This window comes from Cygnus atratus, chromosome 1, assembly GCF_013377495.2.
Source record: "Cygnus atratus isolate AKBS03 ecotype Queensland, Australia chromosome 1, CAtr_DNAZoo_HiC_assembly, whole genome shotgun sequence".
Taxonomy (NCBI): Eukaryota; Metazoa; Chordata; class Aves; order Anseriformes; family Anatidae; genus Cygnus; species Cygnus atratus.
Window position 1 is genome coordinate 73,579,892 of NC_066362.1, and position 13,787 is coordinate 73,593,678.

The window sequence follows — 13,787 nt, forward strand, 5'->3', positions numbered from 1 at the left end:
ATAAATATATAATGAGGATTTCTACTGAGAGGCCATATTTTTATTTATTTAGGAAACAATTAAGTTGAATTCTGCTGGAATCTCTCCATACAATGGATGCTCCGTGAGTCAGTAGTATGCAGACTTCTTGAAAGTGCCATATTCAGAGCAAATTAACATGGTCTTAAAAACCAGTTTCATGACAACTCTCTTACAGACAAAAGGCATTGGCTGTGAAACAGAACATCAGGCATTGCATGACATCAGGTAGCACATTTCTGTTTATTTGCCTTTCTTCAAGAACTCTAACTCACTGTTGGGCAAAGGAGTGCATACAAGATGTACAAGAAAAGGTTAAAAGAGACTTCTTTATCACCATATTCTATGGCATGAAGGACCACAGCCTCTTTTTTTTTTTTTTCTTTTTAAAAGGATATGGTTCTGTGTTCTGGCTGATGTTTTACAGTTCAGAGAACAACTTGCCCTTCTGCAGGAATCTCTTGAGAAAATTAATAGTGAACACAGTAATTTACTAGGCTGTATTACTGAATAAACACTGCCAGTTGCACTAACAGCATTTTAGCAGACACTTGTCAGTTTGTGAATCCCTAAGTTTAGTAAGACAGTAAGAAATCAGACTGCAGTGGTGGGGACATGGAGAAGTGGTTGGGGTTTCTTCCCTGCAGCAGATTCCCGCTTGTTGTAAACTGTTGTGTTTATATACTTCAATACACCTGTGATAACCTACAACAGAGGTTCTGCCCTAGACATATATAGTTTGTCCACAGTCTGGCTCAACGTGTTAGTAGTTTTCATACATAATATTAAAACCCAGGGTCTGTATCCTGATGTCCTTCACATGATGCTCTGTCTGTTCACGTCCACATTGTATGCTGATGAATTGGAACAGCCTCGGCCAAAATCAATAAAAATGCCTTCTGAATCAGAGTCAATTGACTCTAAAATCTGATCCACTATGTTCTCAGGGCTAGAAGAAGGAACTGGAATCAAGGATGGGTCCCTGTCCAACTCAAAAGACCTGTGTGGGTCATCCATCGAGTGGAAGAGTCCTTTCTGTTGCTCAGCTGTGCCGAGCTTGCCAGAGCATTCCACTGACCTGGCACTTGACCTTTCCTGATCTCCTGACAGTGAGTTTTTCGTGGTTGTCATGGAGTTCTTGGAACCATTGTCCATTATGGTGGTGAGGTTGGAGTACCCCTGGAGCTCCAGGCAGGAGGTCATTTCTGAAACGGAGTGCCTTCGGATGCCTGTTCCATTGGCAGCCATGCCCTCAGTTTCATACTCAGCTACCGGTGTCAACAGTGGATTATTGTAACTTTTTGATCGCACCACGGGGTTCTTGGCGAGGATGTCACCCGACTTGGAGCGCCTGAAGAACCTCTTCTCTATAAACAGAGAAAGATACAGAGTAATATCAATAAAGCCTCCTATGTATAATTACAAGTGTTCAAAAGAAAAGTCAAGGCCCGAATATTCATAAGCTTTTCTTCTATGAAAGGACATTTTTAAAAGAATACATTTTGATGGTCTTATAGATCCATATGTTTCAGATTTCCTAGACTTCCTTATCATATTGAAAACCCCAAAGCTATTAAAAAAAAAAGAAGGGGAAATTCCCTTATATTCACAGAATCACGGAATTGTAGGGGTTGGAAGGGACCTCGGGTCCAATCCCCCTGCCAAAGCAGGTTCCCTAGAGCAGGTTGCCCAGGTAGGTGTCCAGACAGGTCTTGAATATCTCCAGAGAAGGAGACTCCACAACTTCCCTGAAAAATTCATACAATTTCAACTGCTGGAGTAAAAACAGTAAATATTGTAGAAGACTTGATGTACATTTGCAAATACTTTCTTAAAGCAATGACAGAAAGTCAAATTTTGTTCTGTCTTTAAAGGTCATAACTAATTTCTAGTAGAAAGCTGACTTTGGCCTTAGGACTGGTGGCACTGATTTCTATTTAACTTTACTTCCACTTGTGCTTTCAAAACCTCATTTCTTCACATGAAACCAAAAGTGCACTGCAGACACAGTGCCACCAATCTGCCTAAGAAAGCAGGGAACCTGCCACCTACCCTGGGAAAATCAGGTCTCCAAATTTGGGGTGCATGGATTACAACATACAGTTGTACTAAATCATTACAGAAAAACTTTGATTCAAAGTGTTGTTCGGAGACCACATAAGGAGAGAGCACCAAGAGAATTTGGAAATGGTAACTGGAGGGCAGTGCCCACAGAAACCTTGCTGGCAAACAAACCCGCACTCAGTCCAGCAGTAATTTTTATTAATGCTGTTGTTAACCAAGTGGGTTCTTTCCGAAGAATGAGCAGTAGGTGGCAGCAAATCAGCACGGAGAACCTCCACCAGTGGTTTAGATCTGGAGCGCTCTCCTGTAGCTAGATCAAAATGATCATCATGCAAATACTTTGCAGATTTCATTACTCTGCCTCACTTATGCTGAAAATATCAGTGGTGTGACTACTGGGTCTCACTTCTGAAACTCTCTCCCTGCCACTCTCACTTTCCCATCCCCATGGAAGGGCCAGGGCCAGGAAAAGGAATTGAATTATAACCTGGAAGTCAACCACAGCCACTGCAAATAAAAAAAACAAAACACCTCTGAGTTAGGATGAAAGCCCACGTTCCCCTATAAACCATTTGATTCCCTTTTACAAATGCCTTTCTCTTCTCAGATTATTTTTAGGTGCTAACCTGGACACAAATTCTAATCATATGCTGTACTACTACTGCTACTAATAAAAAAAGTTTCTGTACTTAAGATTGCATTTTGAAGATGTTTTTGCCTCAGCAATAAAATCAACTGAACCACGATCACTTCAGGACTTTTTCTATTAGGAATTGGACCTGGCAAACAGATAAGAGGCAGCCCTGCTACAGGAACTCTGGCTTTTTGGTCACACCAAGGTTTGGCTGAAGGGGAAGGCTGTGCAGGCCAGATGGGGAAAAAAAGGGATCAAGGGCCTCATCAGTCCCACAGAAAATGTATCGGAACTTTAAATCATACTGTCAAAATAGCTGGACAGGATTAGATACATTAGTTCAAAAGCAGCAGAGAGACCTCTCAGCTCCCTTGGATCCAGGTTCACTGACTAGAGTAAGAACTATGCAGGGGTATTCCTACAGATCTACACCACAGACCACAGCAAGGCGAAGTGCCCAGTCCAACTAAACCTTCCTATTTTCTGCACTCATGCAACATAACATTTATTTTCTAATAACCCATTTCAATGAAGTTTTATTCTCCTTGAGTGCATTTTTTTCTGTCCTGACATACAAGCTTTTATTCAGAGAACAATTTGGAGCTCCTCTTAAATTCTCGTGGCTTTTAATGGCAAGCACAGAATACAAAGTAGTAATCCTAAACCATTTTCCATAAATAACCGGCCTCTGTTCATTCACATACAACTGATTTGTTTCTTAAACACCTATGCAATATAACCATTTTTCTATTCAGCTTCAGGGGAAAATTAGCTACCTTATTGACCATTTCTGACAAACAAATAGATGAAATTGGCTGCATAGAAAACACACAAACTTATTTTCTCCTCTGTTTTCTCTATTCAAGCAGCCCATCACAGTATTTACATTAAAATATTTGGGTACTACCATATTTCCTTGTTGACTTACAGTAGCATCCCCCTTGCATTTTCAACAGATTGAATTATTCAGGGAAATTTTCAAAAGACTTTCATCTTGGCCTAATCTTGCCTTCACAGAAGTCACCAAATGCTTCTGAACACAAGGAATCCTAGACAATAATCTGGAAGGGACTTGAGAAAGTCATCCAGTCGACCTCTGCCATCAGGCAGCACCACGTCTAGACACCTTGTTTCTTATGGATGCTGTGTATGTGGCATGTAAATAGCACCTATCATAGTGAAGAATCAACAGCCTCCATAGGCATTTATTCCAGCACCTTACCAATGCAACATTAGAGATTTTCCCTTCCAGGTAATCTATATTTCCCTTGCTATGTGTGCTCCACTCTTCTTATCTCCAGTGGAATGGAGAACAGCTTATTACCTTCCACTTTGCAGGGACATTTGACATATTCAATGGCTTATCGTTTAGTCTTTTCTAAGACAAATTCCTACTCTTTCCTGCTTTAAACAACCTAGTGATCTTTGAGCACTAATTAACAGACACTATTCAGCACTCTTGAAATGGCTTCTTCCTCCCTCCTTTTGCTGTCCATAAAGCATCCTGTGTTAAAACTCCCTCCTTAAAAGGTATAATGGAAAAGCTAAACCCACTCCAGATTCATAGATTTAAAGCAGTTAAGTGCTGTTATGATGATCTGCTTTCAACTTCTGTCACTGGCAAGTCACTGTGACTTTGTAAATTGCACAACCTTAGGAAAAGAGCACAGCCATGCTGCGCTAGTACTGGCAGTTTCCTCTCACATGGGCCCTGGCCCACTGTGGACCAAGGTTTTGGTGATGCACTCTGTGCTATGTCAAACTGAGCCACTGTTATTCTTACCCAAAATACAGGAAGAGTGTGTGAAGGGTCCATCACTGGAATACAGGCCATAGGTGCCTAAATAAGGTGAAACCACTTTCTGGATCAGGGATTCCAGTTTCAAATAATCTTCAGTCACACCTTTTGACTCATGAACCCCCTGAAAGAGAAGAAAAACACCAAACAAGATCAGCGCTGTCTCCTCCAACTTCAAGCTTTCCTTGCTCACAAGAGGAAGCAGGCAGGCAGCAAGCATTTTCATTACATTACATAGCCAAGGTACACTGAGATGTGATACTGGTTTGTTTCTACACCTGATTTGTCTTACTGTAAAGCCAAGAGATGTGAGTCGAACCAGAGACTCACTACACAGCACTACACAGATGCACAGAAGGAGACAGTATCTATTTCCAGGAGTTTAAAATCCAGGCTTTCAGAAAGGTATAGAATCATAGAATATCCTGAGTTGGAAGGGACACACAAGGATCATGGAGTCCAACTCCTGGCTCCACGCAGGACCACACAAAACCCAGACCCTATGTCTGAGAGCATTGTCCAAATGCTTCTTGAACTCTGTCAGGCTCGGTGCCGTGACCACTGCTCTGGGGAACCTGTTCCAGTGCCTGACCATGCTCTCGGTGCAGAACCTTTTCCTAACACCCAGCCTGACTGTCCCTGTCCCAGCTCCAGGCTGTTCCTTCAGGTCCCGGTATAACCTGCTTAGTGCAAAGGCACTCCAGGAGGACAAAGGATGAGGTCTGCAAAGATCCATTAAAACCATCCCTAGACTTTTTGTTATTTGCAATTCTGTACTGGTTTCCTGAACAGAAGATGAGCAGCTTCCGCCAAGCACTGCACCAGTGGCTGGTACCACACGGTGTCACTGCCATCTAAGCTATAAAACAAGATTAAGGAAAAGGTGAAACTGACTCAGGATTATTTCTTCCAGGATATTTTAAACAAAAAAGAATTTAGAGCGAAGAGGTTTGCATCTCTCTCCTCGCCCCAGCGCAAGGGAGGCAAAAATCAAAAAATCCAGGCAAAAGTCACATTAAAACTAAGAATGGCAAGATTTACCCAAAGGCAAAAACCTTTTGCCCTTAGCTCCTAACTCTGCACTTCCACCCACAAATGGACTTATACGGCTGTGGAGGTGACAGACAAACCCTGTAGAGCTGTAGGCTCCTTTCCACTTACAGCTGCAGCATATATGCTCCTGTGCTGTCTGAGCAGAGCCCTGTATACTCATAACCAGGATTCCTCTTGCTACCTGAAGTGTATTCACATATGATATAGGTTTGTCATATCTTGTTGCAAAATTAAAATCCTAAATGTCATACTCAATGAGAATTTTGCTTGAATTTAGTTGAATTCCAGATTTTGTAATATAGCCCAGAATTATTGTAAAAAGACCAAGAAACAACATTTTGGGATGAAAGCCTCTAGAGAGCAACACAAAGATCAAATGAGTAAAATTGCAACACTTCCTTCAGTAAATAAAAAGATCCTGATGTTCTGGATACATTTACTGCTCAGTGTGATTCACCAAACAGTGTCTACAATGAGAATCGGCCTGCAATGTGCTTGTGAAAGGCTTGCTTCACCCCTTGGCTGCTGTGCTGCCTGAATCCCAGCTGGCATTCCCCAACAGAAGTTTATGAATAGAAAACAAATCCAACAGAAAACATACAGAATCTAAATTCTGATTCAGCAGGCTTTAAATAATGAGTAACAATTTTTGGAGACATGCTATGTCCTGTAAGACTTTTGGAGATTCACAAATACAAATATGAATACAAGGGCACATGCAGTGAATCTGAAAGCTTGCAAACACTGAAATATCAGCAGAATGAACCAACAACTATCCCAACAATTAAAACTAGATAAAAATAACACAGGAGTAATTCAGAAGGCTGAGTGAAGGTGCATATATTATTTCAAAGTTACTGAGGCCTGCATCAGAGAAAGGGTTTCAAAAAACGGGAGGAAGGCTACTTTTCTCGTGCTGAGATTTGCTCCAGAATTCCCCCTCCCATCTTGCTGGTATTTAGCCAAGATCTTTCCAGACCTCAGAAGAGCAACATGCCTACTGCTCTACTACACATTCATCACCCCATCAAGTTCATAACCCACTGACAAAGATCAGGACATGAGGCCACCTGCTCCAGATGGCCACTCCAATTACCTCAGGAACCAGTTTCCCAAATGTGAAATATAATACTGGTGGCAAAGACAAGTGATATTTAGCATTGCTCATACCCTGAATTTGTAGTACGGCTTTATTTACTTTTCTACCACTTAAGTAGTTTTGGTACTTGTGAAAGAGGGTAGCTAAACACCAACTGTGGAGAATGAAACCCAGTAGTCCTCTCATACCATGCTGCCCATGAAATAACCATGACAGCTTGAAGAACTGTGATACAAGTGATAAAAATGTCCTTGCTCAGTGGCATCTTAACAGTCTGATTTCCTATCCATCTCACATTGCCTGAGAAGGTTTTTTTGTTCTTGTTTTTTCCCCCCTCCTTGCTCCCTGGCACAGAAAATGCCCCCTTCTCTTAAAATCCCACCTCCCTAACCACTCGCAGCAGCTTCTTCAGTCCTGCACCCAACTCCACTCCTTATCTTTATGAGCAGTGCATGTCTCCAGCCCCTTTTTCAGTTCATCTTCTTTTAGTTACCACCTGCCGAGTAAAGAGGCCACAAAATATCACTTTTACAATGTAAAATCACCCACTATGAACACAGCCAGGCATTAGTCTTATTCCTCCATTCTGCCATCATCCACAGGATACTTTCTAAAGCATACTGAAAAGTCATAAAACATCTGGTGTCCACTGGAGCTGTGATGCCTGCCCTTCAGCTCTGCATCTTGGCACAACCGTGCTATATCCACTTGTAACATCCTTCCTGTGTCAGTTATTGTTACCGGCCTTCCTGAAGGTGCTAGACAGGGCAGTTCCCTTAATCCATTTTTTCTAATGGTTTAGATGCAGTACTGCGGCTGCAGCCCCTGTTAGAGCAGGAGAGTAACAGGCTGCACACCACATACTGATGATGTAAAAACGGCGTTTCTCCTGCATTTCTTTCTGCTGTGTTATTCAATGACAAACTTATTCCTCCAGCCTCTGTTTAACCAAATACAAGTACAAATGGATATTGATTCAGCAAGGACTTCCAAACCCAACCTTTCCACATGACCCGAATGACAGCATCACTTATTTACAAGTTAGAGCGGCCCAGAGGAGCACCTGTAGGCTCAGAGCAAGCTGGGGCCACCTCCACCTGTCCACAGCCTCTGCTCAGAGACAGGGTGGCAAGTGGTGACTTGGTTGGTCACCAGCCTGCCCTTCAGCCAGTTGGTCCCTGCTGTACCATGGACGAGGAGCTTCTCAGGGAAGGGGTGGACACCTCCTCAAGCAGATCTGTTTTAGTACATCAGAGGAAGCTTCTGTTTTGCTTTAGCTGCCAGCCCCAAGAGTTCATTTAAATTCTTCTCCCCACTAGAGTGAGAGAATGAACCCAAGAATTAATTCAAACTCTTTTCTCCAGTGTCCACTGTGCCACATGTGAAATCACTCATTTGTGTCACACCTTCTCATTCAGTGGAAGGACCTTCTGGTGGAAGTTTTAGCATGGAGCAAAGTATGGCTACAAATGCTTCATATAAATATATGCCAATATACCTATATAGGTATCTATATATAGATGTATAGATACCTCTACATATTTCTACATAGACATCTATATATACATGAAGATTTGTGAATTCTTTTATAGGCCTTTTACCAAATGTGTATGCGATTGTGCTTATACAGATAAAATTAGCTTTAGATTAAAGCCAACTTGGGATTGTTATCCAAATCACAATAGTTTCTGAGAAATGGATGGCATGGCTTACAAGTCACCAATTAAAAAAAAAAAAAAAAAGTGTTTTCCTGTTATTTTGGCAACTCATGATTCTTACACTTACTGTATGATGTCCTAGTAGTCTGGTATGTCACTAAGTATCAATAAAGCAAAAGTCAGATCTAGCAGGCTGGCTGCTTAGCTTGCAGGTAACTACATTGTAATTTGGAGAAAAAAAATTTAGATCATTATCAGTAAAACAGAGGTTCTACCCTTATCTTTAATGCAATATTTGCTCTGCTGACATGCAAAAACTTATTTTAAAAGATAAGTCTGCCCTTTCATGAACTCAATTTCATTTTAGCAGGAGAGTTTCATGCTTCTCTAAAAGTGTTAGATGTATCTATTAAACTTGTTTCAAGGCCTTGCCTGACCTATTTATTTCTCAACTGAAAAATAAAAAAAGGGCCAAAATAGCTCAATATCAAACAGCTGCAGGTACCTTAGTACTTGTGGAAGAGTGTAGCTGCTGGATCACATCCTGATCTTGGTTACACTGTTTTGAAATGCAAGAGGCATCTCATTATCTTTGGAAGGATTGTAGTGCACTGTTATGTCTGCCTTACTCTAAAGGCATGGATAATGGGGATTTGAGTCCTGAATATGTGAATATCATTGCAAACGGAAAAGGTTTGTACTCAGCATCAAGACAGTAGACATGAATTTCTGCATGTAAAACAGTATCCAAATCCCTGATTTCATTAACTTCTAATTAAATCATTTGGTAACAGAGAATGGTATATAGAAGTTTGAAAGCATTAAAGGGACCCTATACATTACTGTTTTTGATACATAGATCTGTGAGCTCTCCCAGAAGGGTCATATACATGGAAGACCACAAGTTATTAAGGCAGCTCTTTTACGAATTTCCTGCCTCCTCATCTGGAACTTGTCCCCTGTCTGCCAGACCACAGTCATCCCTTGTGTTTGGGAGTAAACCCCACGAGTCAAAAACATAGTCATTCCAGCAAGGATGGAGGCACTGAACTACTCAGGTTTCCATCCCTATTAATGCAGTAAGCTAACCACAAACTCCTATTGACTTTTTAAAGGACACAAGGGCTTCATTTGATAGCACAGGGGAAAGAATAGGTGATTAATTCATCTTTTGGTATGGCTAATAAATAGACACAGTCAGAAGAATAGTGGGGGTTTTAATAAGCCCACATAAAGCCACAACCTCCTTCTTAAATGCACAGGGCTTCTCTAAGACTCAAGGTCAAGCTGAAGTGGACTCCAGTCCAGATAGGCATTTAAGAACTTGAGAAGCCTCCTCAAACGCAACCTTAAAACCTGCCTGAGGTTAAAATTTATTGATTTAACCTTTTGCACATGTATTAACAACAATATTATTAAGCCTATTATTAAGCCATTACAAACATTTTATCTAAGTGTAGACTATACAACTTGCAAACCTGCCAGAAAGATAATCTCTGTTTCAGTAACATTTGTCACTACTTTTCTTACAAAAAAAAAAAAAAGTATCAAATGTCTTCACTTTTTTTACCATGGCAATGAAACAACCACAATCACAATGAGAATAGAATAGAATTCATTATTTCTGTATCCTATGATATGTATTTTTTAATGTCTTGCTCTTTTATTCATAGGCAGCCAAGACTGACACTGGCACAAAGGCTGGTAGATCAGCCCTCCACCTAAGTCACCACGAGTCAGATGCAAGTGTGCTTACAGCCTCTGCCCCCGTGCACTGAGGCAGTCATTGCCGCGTACTCCCTGAGACTGCATCTCTGTCTTTTCGTTCATCATAATAACTGAAATTCTTTCAGTTTCAGTAACAAGGACACTTAAAATATAACCTGATAGCACCAGCACTTCCAAATTTCTCTGAAGAAACATGTAGGGAGGTGACACAGTGATTCAAGCCACGTTACTAGTCCAACGACCATGTGCCCTGTTGCACCATGCTCGGCCCTTTGGGGAGGCACTCAGGCTGTGAGTCACAAAGGATCCCAGAAATTAATCACTTCTCACCTCGTGTTGGCTACTGGGCTTCCTCAGGCTTTTCTAAAGAACCCAGACGTGAAACAATCTGCAAAGAGTCGCAGCCATGAGAAACTGCAGGCTGCTGATAGTCTGGTACATCTCGTTGGACAGCCTGGCTAAACTTGGACAGAGTTTTAGGCTCCCCATATTCCTGTAAGCAGATGCAAAACATCCTATGGAAAAGACTTGGTTTGTGAAACCCTGACATGCATCCGAAAGGGAGTTGGTTTTGTGTATTGCCTGCTGCTTATGCCTCTCACTTCTCACCCCAAAAACTGGACGCAAAGCTACACAACTCCTTTCCACCTGCATTTAGGGGCAAAGAGGTAGCAAAACTACTGTTTGGTGGCAGAAAATGGTAGCAAATACTTACCGTTGATAACCTGCCCAGGGAGACTAATAAAACAGCTCTATGTGCAGAGACTACTCCTGGGCCATGGAGCAGGCAGCATGAGTTTCTCCACTGTTGATGCATGAATTGCAGCCTGCTTGCACATGCTTGTTAGCACAGCACTAAGTGGAATAGACGAAATCTTCCTCTCAAGTACTTCTGGTGGGCACAGCAACCACAAGCAGAAGAATGTTTTTTTCATCACATCATCCAACTTTCTTGAAATCTTGGGGATTGCTGGGTTACACTGGCTGAAAAATGGCTTACCCTAAAAATCCTTCAGTGCCTCACCCTCTTGATGGCAGGCAAGGGACCAGACCAGAGAACTGAGCACATAAATCACAACAGTAGGAGACAAAAAAGGCTACAGTGAAAGCTGTCACATCCTCTGTGTACCAGGCACACCTGAAGGGGATGTCTCACGCATGCCAAGAGGCTAGGAATAAACCTAGCTGCTGGCTGTTTTTCTTGCCTCCAGCTTCTCCTGGCTCCATTGGTGATGCTTGGCTCGTATTGTTCTACGTCAGTGTCTTAGCTGGATTTCCACATGGCCAGCACTCTCTCATACCTGACTCCTCTTGTTTCAACCCTTCACTTCATCCCCTTGCCACCTGCTCTGTCCTAATACCCCACATCCATCCTTAGCTCTGCACAAGCTCCCTGTCATCTGCTGGGCTCTTGTGCTAAGCCCCCCTGCATGCACCTCTAACGCATGCTGCTCAGTTCTGGTCAACTGCAACTTGCCCCACGTGACTCCTCACTCTTCTGTGCATGGAAATAATCATAAACAACTATTAAATGCCAAACTGCTTCTAAGTGGCCAACAGTAACAGAGTTTTGCTCAGTATTTATGAAAGGTCCTTCAGTTTCCAGTTCTAATAGCTTCCCCCACTAGTAACAGCCAGAAATGGTGGTCTCAGTCAGTTGCTTTTCATTTCCCTCTTTAGCATAGAGTATTATAGGACCATTTACCTAATAAATTATACGTGAAAAGATATTTCCAGTGTTAAGTGCACCCCAACAACCAGGCATAATGGTGACATAATGGGCTGACTACTACAGCCCAGCCTGCGAGTGCAGACATGCTGAAGTCATTGATTAAATGACTGCAGCACTCAGCTTCAGCTTTAATGTTTCAGCTGATCAGCATGTTTACATGAGTAAGTACTGGTATACAAGGCTACCTTCTGCTTCAGCTGTGACAAACTGCTGGGCAGCTTTTAAATAAAAAAAAAAATATATATATATATATATATGTATCTGTCTTCCCCTGGGTCAGATCAGGCAGAGCAAAGCAAGGAGGCCTCCTGAAGCCCAGCCAGGTGCCCTGCTGGGACAGCAGTGACACAGCACATGAGGGTGGCACAACAGTGTCCATGGTTGATGTGGGTGCAGTTCTACCACAGGTGATGCCAAGCAGGAATGGCCAACCGCCAAATCCTGATTTACCAGTTTCTGGACTCTGAAAATAAAGGAATAGAAGCCAGACTTCTGGATTAAGGCATCACGGCAATCAGTACTCTTGGTGATTTGATGGCCCGGAAGAGTGAAGTCCTCTGCTCATGCAGGATGCAGCTGTACATGGCTCAGCTCAAGCCCAGAAGCACACCCTGAGCCTTAGGCTGCTGAGGCGTCCTCAGCCTGGGTCTGCTGGGGCACCCTTAACCACTGGCCTCTACCCTGGCCTACCAACAAAAAGCAGTCCTGACCTGCTACGTGAAAGGAAACATGCTGCAGGAAGTGTTCACAGGGTCAAGCCCAAATACAAAATGAGGTCCTGTCCTCAGAAACTGCCCTGGCTTAACCACACAGTAAAACAGCTAAGAAACGTAGCTATTCTCTGCCTAAAAGCAGCAGATTCCTTGGAAGAAAGAAAAATACATTGAGAAATGCATTTTTCTCTTTAACTGGCAATGGACTAAATCAGTATGACTGACACACATGCAGTGGTAATAATCTGACAAATACTGGATAATAATAGTTGCCCAACTACTCCCAGGGAAAACTGAAATTAAAAGTCACAAGACATACCACAAGGCAGACAGAATAATATTTATAGTGAAAATACACATTACTCAGCCAGCCCTGCTGGTGGAAAATTGATAAAGGTGTACAGACTGCAGCATACACCCTGGTGACCAGGGCAGCAAGATCTGCTTGTTATTTTAGTCAGAGAGATAGCAGCAGCTTTGCTTGCAAGAGGTGAGGAAAACACTGCCCTCACAAGCCATGACTGCCTCTTCACCCACTTTGGGGTGTGTAACGCTCTTCATGGCTTCCTATCTAGCCTTTTCAAATTTGAGCGATGTAGCAGCAACCCCAACTCAGGGCAGGCATGAAATCACTGCAGGAGGACATGATGACTGGTGGGCCACCGGTTCTGGCCACGTGCACCACCAGCAGTGTAGCTCTGTGCTCCCAGTTACATTATGGGTCATACTCTAGGTTTGAGGTCTGCATCCTTCCACCCTCCTTTGAACACACACATAATTAAAACTGTTCCTTTTTTACTTCAGATGTTTCACAGCATCATCTAATTTTTACTGACCTTGCAGTGATCACAGTCAAACCGTTGGCAGTGAAGTTACGCTAAGGTTTACTTGTTTAAAAAGAGGCTTCAGGAGTGGTCCCCATCTGTACAGTTCTCGTTTTCTCTAAAACACTGTAGCATTTTCATTGACCAAGCCCACCCAGTCTCATGCTTTGGAGGATACCACAGTAGCTTCAGGAGCACTGACTGTTGTCCGAAGAGCAAAGGCTGTCCTCCTGTGCACAGTCTGCAAGAGCTGCTGCTCTTACTGCACTACTCAGCACCACCGTGTTTGAGTCTCCTCCTCACATCTTCTCCATCTTCAGCTAACTTGCACAATACTCTGCTGAAAAACTCACAGATCTTGTTCTGATATCCCCTGCAGCAACCGTCTGGGCTCCATAATCAGAATGAGGATGCCCTAAGTATGTGGATACACCATGCCCCCCCACCGTCCACCTTCTTCCCTGGG

The 13,787-nt window shown here is 42.7% G+C and overlaps 1 protein-coding gene across 11 annotated transcripts in view; it reads right to left on the reverse strand.

The window, feature by feature from the left end:
- Positions 1–242: 242 nt before the first annotated feature.
- The window catches only part of PRR5 (proline rich 5), an 89,820-nt gene continuing 76,275 nt past the window's right edge, over positions 243–13,787 (reverse strand). For all 11 annotated transcript variants that reach the window (XM_050712725.1, XM_035550980.2, XM_035550981.2 and 8 more), the window contains 2 exons: positions 4,500–4,638; positions 243–1,385 (listed from right to left, as the gene is read on the reverse strand). In XM_050712725.1, coding sequence (XP_050568682.1) covers positions 835–1,385; positions 4,500–4,638 — 690 coding nt within the window. In that variant the 3' untranslated portion in view covers positions 243–834. The remainder of the gene's footprint in view (positions 1,386–4,499; positions 4,639–13,787) is intronic.